Here is a 19,248-nt window from a genome sequence, read left to right on the forward strand (position 1 = left end):
AATAAAAGTCTTCTTGTGACAAACATAATAAAAGTCATTTTATCACAAAGTTATATATTTATATTTATATATTATAAGATTACAAAAGGAATGCAATAATTTACAAATCACATAAACTTATATTTTATTCACAATAGAATATAAGTAACATATTAAATGTTGAAAGTGAGACATTTTGAAATGTCATGCCAAATATTGGCTCATTTTGGATTTCATGAGAGCTACACATTACAAAAAATTAGGACAGGTAGCAATAAGAGGCCGGAAAAGTTAAATGTACATATAAGGAACAGCTGGAGGACCAATTTGCAACTTATTAGGTCAATTGGCAACATGATTGGGTATAAAAAGAGCCTCTCAGAGTGGCAGTGTCTCTCAGAAGTCAAGATGGGCAGAGGATCACCGATTCCACCAATGCTGCGAAGAAAAATAGTGGAGCAATATCAGAAAGGAGTTTCTCAGAGAAAAATTGCAAAGTGTTTGAAGTTATCATCATCTACAGTGCATAATATCATCCAAAGATTCAGAGAATCTGGAACAATCTCTGTGCGTAAGGGTCAAGGCCGGAAAACCATACTGGATGCCCGTGATCTTCGGGCCCATAGACGGCACTGCATCACATACAGGAATGCTACTGTAATGGAAATCACAACATGGGCTCAGGAATACTTCCAGAAAACATTGTCAGTGAACACAATCCACCGTGCCATTCACCGTTGCCGGCAAAAACTCTATAGGTAAAAAAAAAAGCCATATCTAAACATGATCCAGAAGCGCAGACGTTTTCTCTGGGCCAAGACTCATTTAAAATGGACTGTGGCAAAGTGGAAAACTGTTCCTGGGTCAGACGAATCAAAATTTGAAGTTCTTTTTGGAAAACTGGGACACCATGTCATCCAGACAAGGACATCCGAAGTTGTTATCAGCGCTCAGTTCAGAAGCCTGCATCTCTGAAGGTATGGGGTTGCATGAGTGCTTGTGGCATGGGCAGCTTACACATCTGGAAAGGCACCATCAATGCTGAAAGGTATATCCAAGCTCTAGAACAATATATGCTCCCATCCAGACGTCGTCTCTTTCAGGGAAGACCTTGCATTTTCCAACATGACAATGCCAGACCACATATTCCATCAATTGCAACATCATGGCTGCGTAGAAGGATCCGAGTACTGAAATGGCCAGCCTGCAGTCCAAATCTTTCGCCCATAGAAAACATTTGGCGCATCATAAAGATGAAGATTCGACAAAGAAGACCTAAGACAGTTGAGCATTAGAAGCCTGTATTAGTATTAGACAAGAATGGTACAACATTCCTATTCCTAAACTTGAGCAACTTGTCTCCTCAGTTCCCAGATGTTTGCAGACTGTTATAAAAAGAGGGGATGCCACACAGTGGTAAACATGGCCTTGTCCCAACTTTTTTGAGATGTGTTGATGCCATGAAATTTAAATTATTTTTCCCTTAAAATTATACATTTTCTCAGTTTAAACATTTGATATGTTATCTATGTTGTATTCTGAATAAAATATTGAAATTTGAAACTTCCACATCATTGCATTCTGTTTTTATTCACAATTTGTACAGTGTCCCAACTTTTTTGCAATCAGATTTGTATTTTATTCATTTAATCATTTGAATTTAAAATGTAGACTTAAAACATGTTGCTACTGGAAATTATAGCCAGCTGTAAATTTGTTAATCTTAGAATTAAATAGCCACAAATGGAGTTGATATATTAATATGACTGGTTATTAATAGAGCAAAAATGTTTTATACTAGATGTTTTAAAACTCTTGTGATCATCATATCACATGAAAATTACAAGGAATAAAGTTAGGCTAAAACTTAATGTTGGTGCAGTGCAAATCTGTAACTTGTTCAGTGTTTTTATTTTCTTTCTCATTTTTCCTAGTAAACTTACAAACTTACAAAACTTAGAAAATAATGTTCTTATTGATTGGCTGTGTGTGCAACGAGAGAGATCAGAATGAACGGTTTGAAGGACACTTGTCTGGTTTTTATAGCCTCTCCTTCTTTATGTTCATGTTTATTTTAAAACCAAAAGAATCAAGGTCCTCACTCTTACTTTAAAGAAAAGCGATAATCTGTTGCTTGGCAACTATCCTTATAAAATATCCTATCAGGACAAGACTAAGGATGAAATGGTCATCTTAAGTTCAAGCTCAACAAACTTTATAAAAGTAATATCCTTAGTAAAATGTGGCTCGTGTGTCATGTTTTGATTCATACACTTGTAAACAATATATTTTGATAAAGTGGGATCTTATCTGCTAAGCTCTCAGTGGTCAAACTTCTCTATATTTTCATCCTGCTTTGATCATACAGTTGTGACATCATGACCCTATTGATTTATAATATATATTGTCCATTGCATTTTGCTGTAATTAAGAGCCTTTATTTAAATTTTAGTAGCCTACACGGGAAAGTGCATGCACACATTGTGCGTATACAAAAAGTTTTAAACATTGAGCAGCTCACGTCCGTGCGCTATGTTCTCGCCTACACATCTCCCTCCTCCCTCTCCCACCGTTGATGAAGCCTGTTCAAACAGCAACCTTGTAACTGTGCTTGCTTTTTTTTTTTTTTTTTTCCTATAGTCGCTCGAGCTATTTTTAACACCGGCAACAGTTTCAAACTGCTTTCAGTTTTCTAGTTTTAATATTGCTCAAGGACAGAGAGATTCTTGCGTGTTCGGTGGATTTCTGGAACTTTTAAAGAACGCCATTGCATGTTTTCACATTAGGGCTTGAAATAGTTAACCCTGGGTCATATAAACCCTGGGTAAACGGAATCCTGGGTAAAATAATGAGCTTTACGTTACACTGCTCTTTACCCGGTATAACAATTAATCCTGGGTATATACATTCTTGTATTGCTGACCATAGGCTATGCCTACTGTCGAGTTTATGGACATTTCGGACTATAAAGGTAATGAAACTGTCTGTTCTTTACTCAAATTCTCGAGGTTTCCGTCAGCTATTGACATTTTTCCTTTCGAACGCTCAAGGTGCAGCGATTCCGTGACTGTCCAAAGCACGCGAATACGAGACAAGTACGGGTCTACGCGATTGGTTGTTTGTTTCTAGCTGTAACTTTCTAATACCACATCGTTTAGGCTCCGTTTACACTAGTGCGTTTTCGTTTGAAAACGCATAAGTTTTGCGACGGTACGCTTGTTTACACTACGCCGGCGTTTTTGAATTTCGAAAACGGAGACTTTCGAAAACGCTGCAGACCCTGTTTCAGTTTGACGGGGTTGCGTTTCAGTATAAACGGACCAAAACTGAGACTCCGCTCTGCGTATCCTCGACGACTGTGTAAACAATAACATGGAGACTGAATTGCAATCTTTGCTGGCTTAGTTGTAACTTTTAGTAGTCATTGTGCAGTTAAACTCAGCATTTTTTTATACTGCAGCTGCCTACATGTGCAAGAGGCAACTGTTTACACTTGTACGTGTATGAACAGTCATGTGACATGCGTTTCCGGTCGTGTAGTATCGACGGAGATCACCAGTGGAGACTGGAAACACCAGTGTAGACGAGGATAGTTTAGAAAAACGCACTAGTGTAAACGGGGCCTAACACTCAACAAGTCTGACACCGCATAACCCTGGGTAAAAAGCAGTAACGCTAGCAGCTTTTCCAATGTCGGCCCGAACGGTGGCAGTTGTATTTCCACTTGAGCCTTGTTTGGGCACGATAAACCGTTCTCGGTCTGAAATTTTTGGGTGTGACGTTGCAACTCCAGATTGGTCACTTATTTGTTGCCTGGCTACCATTGTTTCTGTAGCTGAGCGTGCTATTTGAGCGGCGTAAACACAAATTAAAAATAAATTCAAAGAAAAATCCTCCATTACGCAGTTCCAAACCTGTATGAGGTTCTTTGTTCTGCTGTACGCAAATTAAAATATTTGGAAAATTTTGGTGACCAAACATTTGTGGGGCACCATTGACTTCCATAGTATGGAGAGAGAAAAAAAAAACTTGAGGTCGAGTAAATGATGACAGAATTTTAATTTTTGGGTGAGCTATCCCTTTAAGCAAATGAAGTTTGGCCCAACGGTGGAAAAGCAGCTTAAATTACAAGTGTGAAATGTTCCTTTACCCTGGGTTAAAAGTGGTGTTTAGAACGAAGATAACCTGGGGTTAAGCACTAATAAGTGAGAATATTAGATGCCTGGTTGTGCTTTGGTTCTAGCATCTTTTCCATCCATCACCTCCAGAGGTTGTGTTTTTTTTTTCTTTCCTGGGGTTAAATAGGCCTGAGTCACAGTTCCTGTTTGTAATATTACATCCTGTACATTATTGGGCTGCCATTATCTGCATTAATACTGTCTTTTCCTCTTTTTTATGTCCAACCTGTGCAATTATGGCTATTACTGATCAAATAACAAAATCTTTTAGCCTTTGAACTATAATGGATGTAAATGGGAGGCTGTATGACAGGAACAAGGACAGAGGGGACAGACTGTTGGACAGCAACAGCATTTGACGTAGTTCAGAACATATGCTATCAATATTGATGAAAAGTTTTGCTGGATGCTGTGGACTTGGCCCCTGGGAGAGAGAGATGGAGATGCCACCCTAACCTCTGAGCTCCCACTGGACTTTTTTGTTTATTACGTGGGTGGCACGGCCATCTGCTGAAATCAGAAACATGGGGGATGGGATTTCTTGGAGAAAATGTGCAATGCTCATAATCTGTTCACTTGTACAGTACGTCTTTTAATTTGCATTGAACTTTGGTCATTTTTGAAGAATCGAAAGAACACTTGGATAATTATCTTGCTTTCTAGGAAAAATCTAAATTCAGCTCAGATGGTCAATCTTCTTGACTCATGTTGCTTATGCCACCACAAAACTTTTATTATCCTATCATTTGGACTCCACAGTCAGGACAATAAGGATCATTTTGTGGTCACCTTTGTGATCAAAACTGAATTTTGGTAAAGAAATGCCCAACGTGTTTCACTTGTAGTATCCATGCCTTTGCGTCTTTTTCTACACATACTCTTTTTTCTTCTTCTTTTGTTTATGGGTTTATACTAGAAGCTGATACTTGACCATCTCTGTATCTCTGCACCCATGGCAACAGAGCTGCAGTATCTTAGTAACAAAATTTGCGCATTGCAAGAGATGCGAAATGATGGTTCTTCTCAAGCACACCAATTTGATCCCATGAAAAAGTAATTTAACCCATCCCAATGATTTGAAATAAAGTGGAATTGAAAGTGAAATGGTCTTCCTATATGTTTATTGTGTATAACTTTATACATATTGGGAATGCAACAAGCTTCTTCATCCACTACTTTGTGAAGAAACTCACCTTGTCATTGCTATTACACTTTTAGAGCATACTAAGTCACTTGGAAGGTCACGTTGCCTGATTATTTCTGGTTTGAAGACACTTATTTTACCTTGTCATCTTGAAAATTGAAGACCTGATATGTGTGGGATGGAAATGTTCAAATTACCAAAAAAAAAAAAAAAAAAAAAAGAGAGAAAGGTAATAATTCAAATTTCACGACAAGTAATCTGTTGTTTCATTCATTCATGACTATCAGAGAACAATATGTTTTAATGGCCTGATTGTGACATGTGTTTGAGGGGGTGGACAGGAAAATTACTCTCCTTATAACCCAGTGTAACATTACCCTTGTAAGCCAAAAAAATAGCTCCAAAGTGGGGGCCCATTTTCCTCTGCATGTTAAAATAACTAACCTTGTATATTTTTAGATAAATTCAGTTATTTATAGACACGCATATGAACGTTTGTTTACTTTTAAGCATATGTAACATATATAAATTCAGTTGAAAGAAATCACAGATTAAAAGGGCTTGTACTAGGTTAATATCCTCCTGTTGCTGGATATCCAAAGGCTCGTGGTACCTTCAAAGAGACAATTTGAAGAAAAAAAAAAAAAAAAAAAAGAATATATAACATTACAGCATCATCTCATGTGATTGTCAGTGTGCTCAGCTACTCTTATCACACCTACATCCATCTGCTGCACTACCCACAAGCCCTCTGTGCCAAAACTGACCATCAATGAGCTCATCATTTCCCTACTGGAACTACACTAGGCTAATTCACACTTATCATTTGACAATACACTACATGCCGTTATAATTAACACACAAATCCTTTCGCACATAGCAATAATAAATCAGAAGCTGACTCAAATAGAACTTCCTACTCATTTTGCCATTGTTCCAAAACAAGTGCGAGATGACCAGTCCATTGATGAAATTATGTTAATGAGTGGCCTGCAAAAACACAAATAATTTTAGCCATTCAGTTACTTTTTTCCCATTAACCTATTCAGCTGTTCTGCCTTACTTTTTATCTGTGATGTACAGAAAATTCGTACCAAAACTACAGATAACCACAACTTCAAAGTGTTAACTTTAAATCTTGTAAAAAGAGGAATTTTAAAATGAAAATATATAATTGATATTAGGTACAGTAGTTTTAAAGTACAGTAGACTTAAAATAACCTATAAATGTGAGATTTATTTTAGGCTACAGGGTTTGTGAACTTTGACCCTTAAAACGTGACTGTAATAATGGTTCTTTCGACTAATAGCAAAAAGGTAAAATTCACCATGTGTTCACCAGTGTTACACTGTCACCATGTGGAGACACCTGAGTAATACATTTCATTTACTTACCTTCAGCACTCACAATCAAAAGAAATTATTAATATGTATACAAAATGGTATATTATCAGTCTACAGACAAGAAAAAGATCACAAAAAACAAAGATATGAAGGGAGGATTAAGAAATATATTTTTTAATTTACAGTGCACAGCATAAATGAGTACATCCCCTCTGAAACTTCTGAAAGTCAGCAATTACTCAATTACTTAGAAGACATGTTAGAGATATAATGTTCCAGCAAGTCTGCTTAATCAACTACCAAAGAAGCATGTCAAAATTATTCAGGAAAATAAGATTTCAAGCTGATGAAATGTGTAGCAAAAATGAGTACACCCTCCTAAAAGTTACTAAATAAAACGAAAAAAAAAAAAAAAAGTTTAAGGCAATGTTTGATCAACACGTAAGTATTGCTCTTAGCACAAAAGAGGACAGTGGTACAAGAGGATTACCAAATCATTGTTTTGAGTGTGAAAATATAGCAAAAGTAACACAGACATTCAAAAACAACGGACTTGTGACAAGGCTCCTGAAATAATCAGGCCTTCATTTTAAGCTTTCATTTAGTGATGAGGGATTTTTTTTTGCTAGTCAAAGAGCAGGAGAAATACCAAGCGAGTGTCTCAGAGCCAGCAAAAGCTATGAAAAGAGTGACTGTTTATCCCACAGAGTAAGATGCAGCCTGCAGAAATGACATGCATGGTTGTTGTTCTCACTGGAACTACCTACTATAGCCAAAGCACAATAAAGTCAGTTAGCCATTTCCAAAGCCCATATTTACAAAATATAGATTCAGGGAATCAATACTCTGGTCTCATGAGAGCAAATCAATCATTTTGGATCTAACAGCATCCAAAATGTTATGGTGTTGCTAGAGGAGGAGTACAGTGAGAAGTGCCTGGTTCCCACAGTAAAGTTCAGTGGTAGTAAAGCTCTTATATAGGGATGTATGAGTGCTCAAGGTGTGAGGGAGTTGTGCTTTATCAATGCTGTCATGAATCCCCACACCACTGTGTAATTTAATATAAAACCTGAAACAGAAGATGTTACCCTTTCCTCATTCCCTGCATTGTTGGGCATTTTTTCAACATGACAATGAGGATATGCATTCTCCCAAGGTGAAAAAAACCTTCAGTGGACATTTATTGCTCTCAATTTTAACACCCTTGAGCACCTGTGGGGGATTCTGTAGAGACGAGTTGAGCAACATTCCCCATTAAAGATCAGGGCATTAAGGAGCTCATCATCCAGGAGTTAAACAGGACAGATGTGACAATTTGTCATGAACTTGTACAGTCCGTGCCAACAAGGGTCAGAACAGTATATTCAAAATTATGGAGGGCATACTAAGTACTAGAATATTATACATTTGTTGAATTAAATCTAGGGTGTACTCATTTCTTTATCTGTTTAATACATTTTAATACATTTTAGTTTTGCCATCTTTCCATGAATTGTATTAGTGATCATAAAGAAAATTCATCTTTTGTATTTGTTCAGAGGAGGTGTACTCATTTATGCTGTGCACTGTATTTACTTTTTACTTTAACAATGTAATCATGCAAAAAATATAAAACAAAAAATTAAAAAAAAGATTTTTGTATCATTAAGGAGTCTAACTGAGGAAACACATGCAGGAGAAGTGAAATCAATAAGCATTAGCAAAAATATACTCAAGAAAGGTTTCACAAATTATTTACATAGAAATGTGTTTTCCTCATGTTTCATTCAAGGCCCACAGAGACCAGATTACCTTTAGTTTGTGTTTTTTGAGATAATACAGTATTACACTAGATCAATGTAATGACAAAGGTTCTTTGTAATGTGTGTTATATGTAGGTTAGATATAATTATACTGTAAATATCCATTGTGGGACTTTGTTAGCAAAACTGGTACTAATAAGAAATTATATCTCAATGTATCTTTTTGAAATATCTGGAGCTGATATGTGTGTGTGTTTGTGTGTGCGCTTGTATGCTGCATGTATGTGTGAGAATGAGTCTACGGTGACAAAGTGAGAGGAATGAATGTTCAGATACTTCAGCACTTCCCAGAATAGGCCTGTAGTCAGGCCAAAGTCAGCCACAAAAAAAGACTATTTCACATTAGCTGGTAAGTTCTGGAATTGTTGACTGAATTAAAAATTCTTCTGTCATTCAGTGTTTTTCCTATGTTTATCCCTCCATTTCTCTCTCCTCAAAAAGCATGAGGCCCAACATAAACGGAGAGACGAAGAACAGAGCTGGTCTGGTAGTTCATGAGAGGATTGACAGACACCATCTCCAAATCGAGGACGTACTCCTTTGGTCCAGTTACTGCTCGGGCCAAAACCAACATGGCACTGATGTTGTTGATTTGCTGGAAACGAGAGATGACAAAAATGAAAAGTCTGAGACCACACTGAAAAATGTAATTATGAAATAAACTGAAAGTTTTAGAAATGTTAAAGCCTAAAACAAAGAAAAGTGATGAAATAATAAGACAACATATTTATTGGTGCCCTAGAACTTTTTTTAAAAAAAGATGTAATGTAAGTCTAAGGTGTCCCCCGAATGTGTCTGTGAAGTTTCAGCTCAAAATACCCCATAGATTTTCTTTTAATTGATTTTTTTAACTGCCTGTTTTGGGGCATAATTAGAAATGAGCTGATTTAGGGTGTGTGGCCCTTTAAATCTGGTGCTCCACTTCCCAAGAGTTCGCGCTTGCCTTAAACAACATAAAAAAAGTTCAAACAGCTAATATAACCCTCAAAATGGATCTTTACAAAGTGTTCGTCATGCAGCATGTCTAACCGCGTAAGTACAGTGTTTATTTTGATGTTTACATTGATTCTGTAATGAGTTTGAGGCTGTGCTCCGTGGCTAACGGCTAACGCTACACTGTTGGAGAGATTTATAAAGAATGAAGTTGTGTTTATGAATTATACAGACTGCAAGTGTTTAAAAATGGAAATAGTGATGGCTCTTGTCTCCGTGAATACAGTAAGAAACAATGGTAACTTTAACCACATTTAACAGTACATTAGCAACATGCTAACGAAACATTTAGAAAGACGGTTTACAAATATCACCAAAAATATCATGTTATCATGGATCATGTCAGTTATTATTGCTCCATCTGCCATTTTTGCTATTGTCCTTGCTTGCTTACCTAGTCTGATTATTCAGCTCTGCACAGATCCAGACATTCTGCCCTTGTCTAATGCCTTTCATAATGTTGGGAACATGGGCTGGCATATGCAAACAGTTACGTAACAGTCGGTGTTATGTTGAGATTTGCCTGTTCTTCGGAGGTCTTTTAAACAAATGAGATTTATATAAGGAGGAGGAAACAATGGACTTTGAAACTCACTGTATGTCATTTCCATGTACTGAACTCTTGTTATTTAACTATGCCAAGATAAATTCAATTTTTGAATCTAGGGCACCTTTAAGATTCTGCACTATTTTAGGTCACTAATCAATTTAAACAAATATGTGACAATAAATGTGTATTAATAATATAATAAAATCTTATAATAATAATAAAAATAGTAATAATAATAATATATTACTGACTCCAATGTTTTGAATGTTATATTATATTATATTATATTATATTATATTATATTATATTATATTATATATGAGCTTTCTATTTATCAAAGAATAAAAATAATAATAATAATATTGATAAAAAACTGTGTACACGGTTTCCACAAAAATATTAAGCAGCACAACTGCTTTCTGAAAGATCATGTGACACTGAAGACTGGAGTAATGATGCTGAAAATTCAGCTTTGCATCACAGGAATAAATTACATTTTAAAATATATTAAAATACAAATTAGTTATTTAAAATTGTAATAATATTTCATAATATATTTGATTTTATGGTATGTTTTATCAAAAATTTTTTGGCAACCCCACTACCATGAACAGTAGTGTAATATAATAAAAAGAATGCAAATTAGAGCTATTTTTACCAGTTTGTACTAACTCACACTTTATGTAACTTAAAGGTGCTAAAGAGGATCTTTTCGTCGACTGAGAAACCAAAGACTGTTAGTGAGTTTTTTAAATGAGCGCATGCGTAAGAACAACCCCCCTCTCCTTCACAGTTCATTTCGAGGGAACGCCTCCCAAAACTCGTGCACGAGTATTGGAACAGGAGTGTTTACCACCGGCATTCGCTGTGTCGTGTTAGTGGGTTCATTATGTCAGACTCACCGCAGGTAACTCATAATCTGCAGTTGTTACTCCTGTCTCCTGACAAAAACATTGCATGCGGCGCCTGGGGAGTGTGGAAAGTTACTGGAGTGCGCAGCCACGCTCGTCTCTCACAAGGAACGTCATGGCAGTGATTGACAAGCCAGAGGGCCAATCATTTACGCGATGATCGCGTAAACGATTGGCTGATGTTTTTAAGGCCCTACTTCGTGCACAGATGATGTATATTAATATTATTCCTTTCAGTGCAGCTAATAAACAGTCTTTTATCAGTTAGTAAAGACAGTTTCAAGTAATACTGCAAAAATGTATAAAACAAAACATCCTCTTTAGCACCTTTAACAATGTCTAAAAGGGCATAGCGTCTCTGACTAACCCGTATGTAGAATTCTCCATTTTCGTCTCCAGAACGAATGCGGAAGGAGTTGTTGGCTCCAGGATAGATGCTGGTCGCCTGGATCTGGAAGATGTCTGAGGGAACGGAGCGTTCAGAGGTGATGCTCATGTATCGATGCACAATGGAGAAAGGCATGTCACGACACTCTGGCTTCACCACTGGACATATACAACGACTGGACAGAAAGAAAGTGACAGGAAATGAAAAGGAAAAATCGAGAAGGGTGTTCTCTCTAAAAAGTGCCACAATATGACTCTTGATTCAATTATAGGTTGTCTTTAAAAAAATGGCTCACTTCTCTGAGACCTGGATGTAGGGGTCCTGGCAGCGGTTGTAGTCCACACACTGATGCCCACCATGGATGTTCACACAGACCTGTCTCTCCCCACACAGATGAGTGCCTGTCTCACACTCATTCACATCTACACAAAGAATTATTATGACAAACTGAAACCAAGGAGGATGTACGTGATGTTTCTAAACTCCCTGAAACGCCTCGTTTGTAGTTTTGAGTTTTCTTCTGCAAAGACGTGTACACGTAACAATAAATAAAGGGTTGAGTTGCGTTGGTAGTGTGTTGAAACCCGTCGTTAAGGTAAGGGGCGTGACATTTCTCAAATGTGCCTAAAGCGATTGACCAATCACAACACACTGGTCCAGCTGACCAATCAGAGCACACTGTGCTTTTCAGAAGGAGAGGCTTCATAGAAACAGGAACTAAACAGAGCGTTACTGACAGACTTGAAAGAGAGGTGCTGCAACAATGTAAAATATGTGGAAAATAATGTGTTTTTTGACTATTCAAGCATGAAACCTTATTCTAGTAGACCCCAAAAACAAAATCAAGAGTTTGTAAAAGCATAATATGGCTGCTTTAAATATGGGTAGCATTTACCCTGGCAGAGTCGTGTTCCAAGTAGCTCGTAACCGTCTGGACAAACACAGGAAAAAGCTCCAGGCTCATTCACACACTGAAACTGGCAAAGGAAACTGGAATAGCTGCACTCATCAATATCTGGGAGCAGAGAAAGAAAACCAGTCACATTCAGTCCATCATCAATTGGTCAAAAAATATTGAGCTAATAGAGTGGTGCCGGTACTATTACATCACTTTGTAGGCCAAAACGTGGAAACGAGTTTTAGCACTGGGTTTAGTAACTGGGTTTTTTGGCTGAAATAAGGTCTGTGGTGAACACAAGCTCAAAACACTTTCACGTTTTATTCTCCTATATAAAATACATCAGTATTACCCCACTCGTGATTTTTTTAAAGCTGTTATGCGTCTTGAAAAAAGGCTGTTGCTAACAAGTGGCTAAATGGGACTACACAGGCCGTTGGAAACATTAAACGTCATTATGTCGAACAGGTTAACTCACGCTGCTTTTACAGCCTCATTATGCTCATAATTGTGCTCTTATAAACTAGCCTAACTGAAACGTTCTGGGAAAATGTTTTTAGATAAAAACTGAAAGAGTTTTAGGAAGCTCAGTGATGTGGTGTAGTTCGTTTATATCCTACCTTTAGCTTTTTACTTCTGGCGACTGCATTTAGGCTTCAAAATTCATAAAAGTTATGTTCATCTGTGAAAATTATCTTGATGGACAAAACGTGTTAGTATCATAAACCTTCTTTGATCACAAAGCTTGTTTTTTGTGATAATCCAAAAGCCTATGGAAAAATCCTATTGGGTTTTTATCAAGGGAACCATTGTGATGCTAACTGTCGGTTAGCCTACAAAGTGGCATCATACCTGCACCACTCTATGTCATGTGCACTAACCATTGCATGAGTATCCATCAGGTCCCAGGTCATAGCCCTGATCACAGCGACACAGGAATGTACCATAACTGTTGTAACACCTTTGCTGACAAGGTGCTCCCATCTCACACTCATTTACATCTGACAACAAATAACATGATAGATTTTAGAAGCTTACATACTAAATAACATTTCTGAATAGAAAACATTAGTTTGCAGGTAGGTTTCTTCAAGCGTCTTAGAGACGTTGCCACAGATCTTCTGTATATTTCCTACTGACACACTACAGCAAAAGATAAATAACTGGCATTAAAACCATTTTTTTGTGTGTAAAAATACTAATGTGCCTAAGACTTTTGCACAATACTGTTATGTTGCGATGACTTATTGATCATATATATATATATATATATATATATATATATATATATATATATATAGATAGATAGATACACACACACACTGCCCTCCAAAAGTTTAAAAAACACCCCTGGCAAAGTGTGGTTATGGATGATATCAGCTTAAATCCTTATCCTTTTTTTGGTGCAAACACATTACAATAACTTGACATTATCATTGAAGACCAGCAATAATCATTTTCATTTTGATTACATAATAATGGCAATATATACATGTCAAAGTCAGACATGCCCCTTTGCCAGCTGTGATGCCTGGTTACTGGTTTAAACTTGCCCCAGTTTTGTAAAATATTTTTGGGTCAGCACACCTTAATAGCTTCAACAATTGATTGCCAATTAAGTTTAGAATACAATGAACCAATTAGAACTCAGTTTATGTCAGATAGCTGCTAATGGTGGATATTTTGATGAATCGAAAAACTGTTTCTGTAATAAAGTATGTTTTCATTGTTTGTGTTGTCCCTTATCAGTGCAAAAGTAAAAAGGATTCATGCCAATATTGTCCAAAACCCCACTTTTTTAGGGCATTTCCAAACTTTTGGAGGGCAGTGTATCCAGTTTAAGGACTTACCAACACATGATCGGTTGTTTGCTGCCAGCTGAAATCCAGGCTCACATTCACAAGAGAAAGATCCTGGCACGTTTACGCAGCGATGCTGACAATACCTGTATCTGCACTCGTCAATATCTAACAGAAGAGATGAAACGACACTGTAGATTGTAGAATAGAAACCTAATCCTATACAAATTATATTAATTTTGAATTTGTTTCAGTTTCACTCTGTGAAAATGGCCATTGAAGATACATCCATATTGTAAAAACAGATGTTAAGACATATAATTTCTTCTCTTACCAACACACTCTATGCCAATCTTGCTGTAGCCATCAGGGCACTGACAGGTGTAGGTGCCCACAGTGTTGATGCACTGCTGGCTGGGCTGGCAGTCATGCATGTCCAATTCACACTCATCAATGTCTGTCCAATACACACACACAACCCTCTGAATGAAGAAGAACTTCAGTACACCACACTGATACACATTTTCAATATAAAACCATATGAATAGGCTTTCCTACATCTGCCCTTAAATAACTCACCCACACAGGTATCTCCTTGGGCCCTGTAGCCTACGGGACAGGGGTTAAAGGCCTCGCTTGTCTCCACAGGCACACTGGGCTCTGATTGGCTGGAGGGCTCAGGTGCGGTGACCACATAGGCGGAGCGAGGAAGGCACAGGTAACCACCATAGTGATTAAAGCATTTCATCTCTCCCCGACATGCCCCCTGAATAGTATCACACTCGTTTATGTCTAAATAAAATAGAGAACAGGTGTTTCAACAGGTGACAAGTTATTTGAATGTTCTTTTTTTATTATTATTTATTTATTGAATGTTAGACATGCAAAACAAATATCAAATGTATATACAGCTATACAGCAGTTCATTTTTATCTTTCAGTTATCTTTAACTCTTTAGCTACTGAAATCATACAGTATATCAAGATTTTTTTGTTTGTTTGTTTGTTTCTTAAATGGTTAGTTCACCCAAATATGAAAATTCTGTCATCACTTACTTGTTCCAAACCTAAACTAATTTCTTTTGTGGAACATTTTTTTTAATCATTCATTGGAAGCCAATAGTGACCAAAACTATTTGGTTACCAACATTCTTTAAAATATCTTCTGTGTTCCGCAGTAAATGATGCAAGAATTTGAGTTTTTGGGTGAAATACCATATCCCTTTCAGAGAGTCAAACATAAGTTAAATAATTTATAAATTACATAATTTAGACCTTAGAATTGTCTTTGTTTATATGAAATTTACCAAATTAAATCATAAAACCGTTTAGCACAATATTTTGGTAATTTGTATCAGAGTCTCTCCCTTGGAAAATCTCTGATTTGTATGACTATGCAATATAACTAACCAATCAGAAGATATTTGATGAGACGTGAAGTTTGGGATTTAGACCAATCAGATTTCAGAATGGGCGGGCGATTTCAAAACACTGCTTCAGGAAGCTTCGGAGCATAATGAATCAGAGTATCGAATAAGCTATTCGGAGCACCAAAGTCATGTGATTTCAGCTGTTTGGCAGTTTAAAACACGATCTGAATCATGATTCGACACAAAAGATTCATAACGCTCCGAAGCTTCCTGTGGCAGTGTTTTGAAATCAGCCATCACTAAATAAGTCGTTATTTTGTTTTTTTGGCGCACCAAAAATATTCTCGTCGCTTTATAATATTAATATTGAACCACTGTACTCACATGAACTGATTTAAATATGTTTTGAATACATTAATGGATCTTGAGGGAGGAAATGTCATTGCTGGATATGGAGGCCTCACTGAGCCATCGGATTTCAACAAAAATATCTTAATTTGTGTTCCAACGATGGGTCTTACAGGTGTGGAACGACATGAGGGTGAGTAATAAATGACATGATTTTCATTTTTGGGTGAACTAACCCTTTAAGGTAGGATGCAAGGTAGGTTAACATTGAAAAAAAGTACTTGATTTACATAAATTACATAATTTAGCTGTGCATTTTTATGAAGCAGGGTTTTGGACCAATGTGATTTTGAAGTGGGCGGGGCCACCCTGCTCAGTTTTACATCTGAGTACAGCCATAGTCTTTGGTACAGCTTCTTTTTATCACGTCACGTCTGTTCAGGATATTTTAACATTCAAAGATGTTTGTATTTTAATATTCAAAGACGCAGCCAGACGCAGGGATAGGACAGACGGATTGTGCATGTGACATTTATCCAACAAGAGAATTAGAAGAGAAATGCATCACTTTCTCATCATCTCTCTCTCTCTTTCTCTGGCACATGACCTTCCACCCACCTCGACAGAGTTGAGTCTGCACGTCCCACTCATAGCCATCTGTACACTCCTGGCAGAGAAAACACACTTTATGTGTTATCTTTAATCATTAGCAGTCTCACTCAAACACTTTTATTGACAGGAACATGACTTCTAATGCAAACCGATATCTGGTAGCATACAATACCCCACTATATATGGAGAGTTATGTAGGAAGGCAGACAAAAATTTGCATGTTTAATCATGAAGAGGATGGAAGAAGGAACATGGAGAAATTGTCAGATTACTTACTGTGTAAGAGTCACGTTCAGCAGGAGACTGACAGATTGTAGCAGGAAGTACAAGCAGACCCACACAAAGTAGCACATATGTGGCTTTCATAGTTACAGGGTACAGGACACTCTCACTGCCACACACACAGCTGGATGGATGAACAAATGTAAAGATGTCGTTAAGCCACACTCTCACTCCAAAGAGACCGAATAAGAGAGATAACAGATGTGCAAGGAGGTCAGTTCCCGTCGTCTCCCCTGGGAATATAAGAAGGGGGTAGACAGACAGGTGGGGGTGAGACCTTGTAAAAAAAGAACAATAAAGGTAATTGCAAATAAACGTGTTAACAGGAATAGTACAAACATACACATTTGGAAGCAGTGAAAGTGCCTTGTTGAAAAGGCCAGCATTGCTGATCACCTCCATATGTTTTGGTTTGGATACTGGTGTGCTGGTGTCACCATTAGGATTGTTAACTAGCTTAACAATCCACAATTGGAGTACAATACAGTTTTTTATGCAATTTATTAATTTTCGGTTATTTTATTTTAGCTACATTGCTCATTTTCATTTATTTTAGCACTGTAAAAAAATATTTTCATGATTTGTTATAACACTTTTTCTTTTGTTAAATCAGCTTAGATAATTAATGTAGTTCAGATAACTTCATATTTTGAGTTTCTGTTGATTACAGCAATCGCCTTCATTGTATTAACTCAAATATTTAATTTCAATGAACTCAAAATTGAGGCAACAAGGTAACTTACTTTTTTAAGTTAAACCAACAATTTGTTTTTACAGTGAACTTGATGTACTAAAATAACTAAAACTGAAATAATAATTAATAAGCAACACTACTCTATATAGACATTAACAGACATTAAACACAACAAAATTACTAAAACTTTAAAATTAAAATTAAAAGAAGATATAAAAATTGTAATAGTATCTTTATGATATTAAAATAACACTGATCTAGGTTAATGTTTTATTCCTGCTTGCATAATGCATTTCATGCATTCATAATGCATTAATATTTATATGTGAAATATTAGAATGTATTAGCATATGTAGAATAAATATTACCTAGATTAATAAATGTTGTAAGAGTACTGTTCGTTGTTAGTTCATGATACATAATGCCTTAGCAAATATTAACCAAATACACCTTATTGCAAGTGTTTACACTGTCCCGCAGCTTCAACAATATAAACTTGCCTGAACCAGCATGAAAATTCATAGAAATTATCTTTTTATCTGAGTGAGATTAGGTTACATTATTATGACTATAAATCTTGATCAAATACTACTCCATGGCATATACAATACTGTAAGTTATAAAGTTTGTGATCATGCCAGCTAGGCAGTTTTTGGAATCAAGACAAGTTGGTGCATATAATCAGATATTGCATGACAGACTTTCCATTCCTCACATTCAGTGATCTGGAGATTGCTTTTTACGCCTTCATGCCATCCTGACTACTGTACACAAAAAGAATAGTAACATTAACTGGGTTTAATCAAGTCAAAAATAATATTTATTCACAGAACCAACCTGAACACATTAATTTATGCCAGCAAAACTAATAAATGGTTTAAATCAGGTAGAAATAGCTCTTTGAGAGAACAATGGCATGTTATCACTTTTTATAGCACTCGTAACATGGGACTTTATATTGTCCAAAAAATGCTGCTGCTAGGACAGTATCTTGCCTGTTCTGGCCTCTCTAAACTTGTTACACTACAATAAAGAATTTATTATGCGGCTTTATGTTTTTATACAGCTCCATCTAATCTCTCTGACTTCAGCATTATTCCTCTAGGACTATCAAATCATCTGACAAACTACTTCTGCCTACACTCAAGTTTCATGATTAAAGATGATCTTTTCCTTTATAAATGTATTATACCATCTTAATTGCTCTTGTACATCACTTGTTTTACTTGACTTTCCATTGATTTCTAGGGACTTGCTTTACTGTTTGTTCTGGAACAGTCGAGTTGGCCTGCCTAAGAGGCAGAAACATGGCCAGTGTCTGAACTCTGCAGGATATGACTACATAGGCAATTCCATGCACTCAGATCCGTGCAAAAACAAACCATTAGCCCTGTCTGTAATCCTCAACTATAACCATTTCAATTCAAATTAAAGATTTCTGTCGCATCTGGCAAACCATTTACTAATTTCCTGTCACTTATTACATTATTAAACATTTCATCGTAGTAGAAATTGCAAGGAAACAATGAGCTGGAATGATAAGTGCATTTTCTCATGAATGCTTCATCAAATGCCTTTCTCTCCATGTATGCTTGAATAATCTAACTTAGATTACTTACTTCTATGCTCAACCTTTAACATTGCAAATGCACAGGAGTCAAATAGATATGGTTTGAAACTCACTTTACTTGATCTGTCCAGCAGAAGTCGTGTTGTTCTTCTATGTCTGTGCCTGTGGAGTCTCTCCCCCAGCATATAGTCACTGTTTTTGACCACAGACAGGACCTGCACCGTGATAGCTGTGTATTACGAATGTGAGGAAAGGTGCAATGCTATTGAAAGAATCTTAGGACGGCCCACTTCTTCCCCTCCACCCACTCCAGTACAGCCCCTGCATCTCTGCCACCCTTCACCCTCCTGCCTCGTTTTTCCTCCAGCCCCCTCCTGGTTTCCAGAC

At 36.8% G+C, this 19,248-nt stretch overlaps 2 protein-coding genes across 3 annotated transcripts in view; both read right to left on the reverse strand.

The window, feature by feature from the left end:
- Positions 1 to 19,248, reverse strand: part of mrps12 (mitochondrial ribosomal protein S12) — a 71,273-nt gene that overhangs the window by 10,568 nt on the left and 41,457 nt on the right. The gene's annotated exons all lie outside the window — the stretch shown is intronic.
- Positions 6,632 to 17,462, reverse strand: LOC137012721 (EGF-containing fibulin-like extracellular matrix protein 2). 2 transcript variants are annotated; one of them, XM_067376131.1, is made up of 10 exons: positions 16,592 to 17,462; positions 16,322 to 16,370; positions 14,566 to 14,778; positions 14,321 to 14,443; positions 14,038 to 14,154; positions 13,069 to 13,188; positions 12,185 to 12,304; positions 11,585 to 11,711; positions 11,269 to 11,464; positions 6,632 to 9,042 (listed from the first exon to the last, which is right to left on the reverse strand). In XM_067376131.1, the coding sequence occupies exons 1-10, from the start codon at positions 16,997 to 16,999 to the stop codon at positions 8,881 to 8,883; spliced, it is 1,635 nt and encodes a 544-aa protein (XP_067232232.1). In that variant the 5' UTR covers positions 17,000 to 17,462; the 3' UTR covers positions 6,632 to 8,880. The 2 variants fall into 2 exon arrangements, with proteins under 2 accessions (XP_067232232.1, XP_067232233.1); XM_067376132.1 differs by having other exon boundaries at positions 14,321 to 14,468; positions 14,570 to 14,778; positions 16,592 to 16,722.

This window comes from Chanodichthys erythropterus, chromosome 22, assembly GCF_024489055.1.
Source record: "Chanodichthys erythropterus isolate Z2021 chromosome 22, ASM2448905v1, whole genome shotgun sequence".
NCBI classification, from domain to species: Eukaryota; Metazoa; Chordata; class Actinopteri; order Cypriniformes; family Xenocyprididae; genus Chanodichthys; species Chanodichthys erythropterus.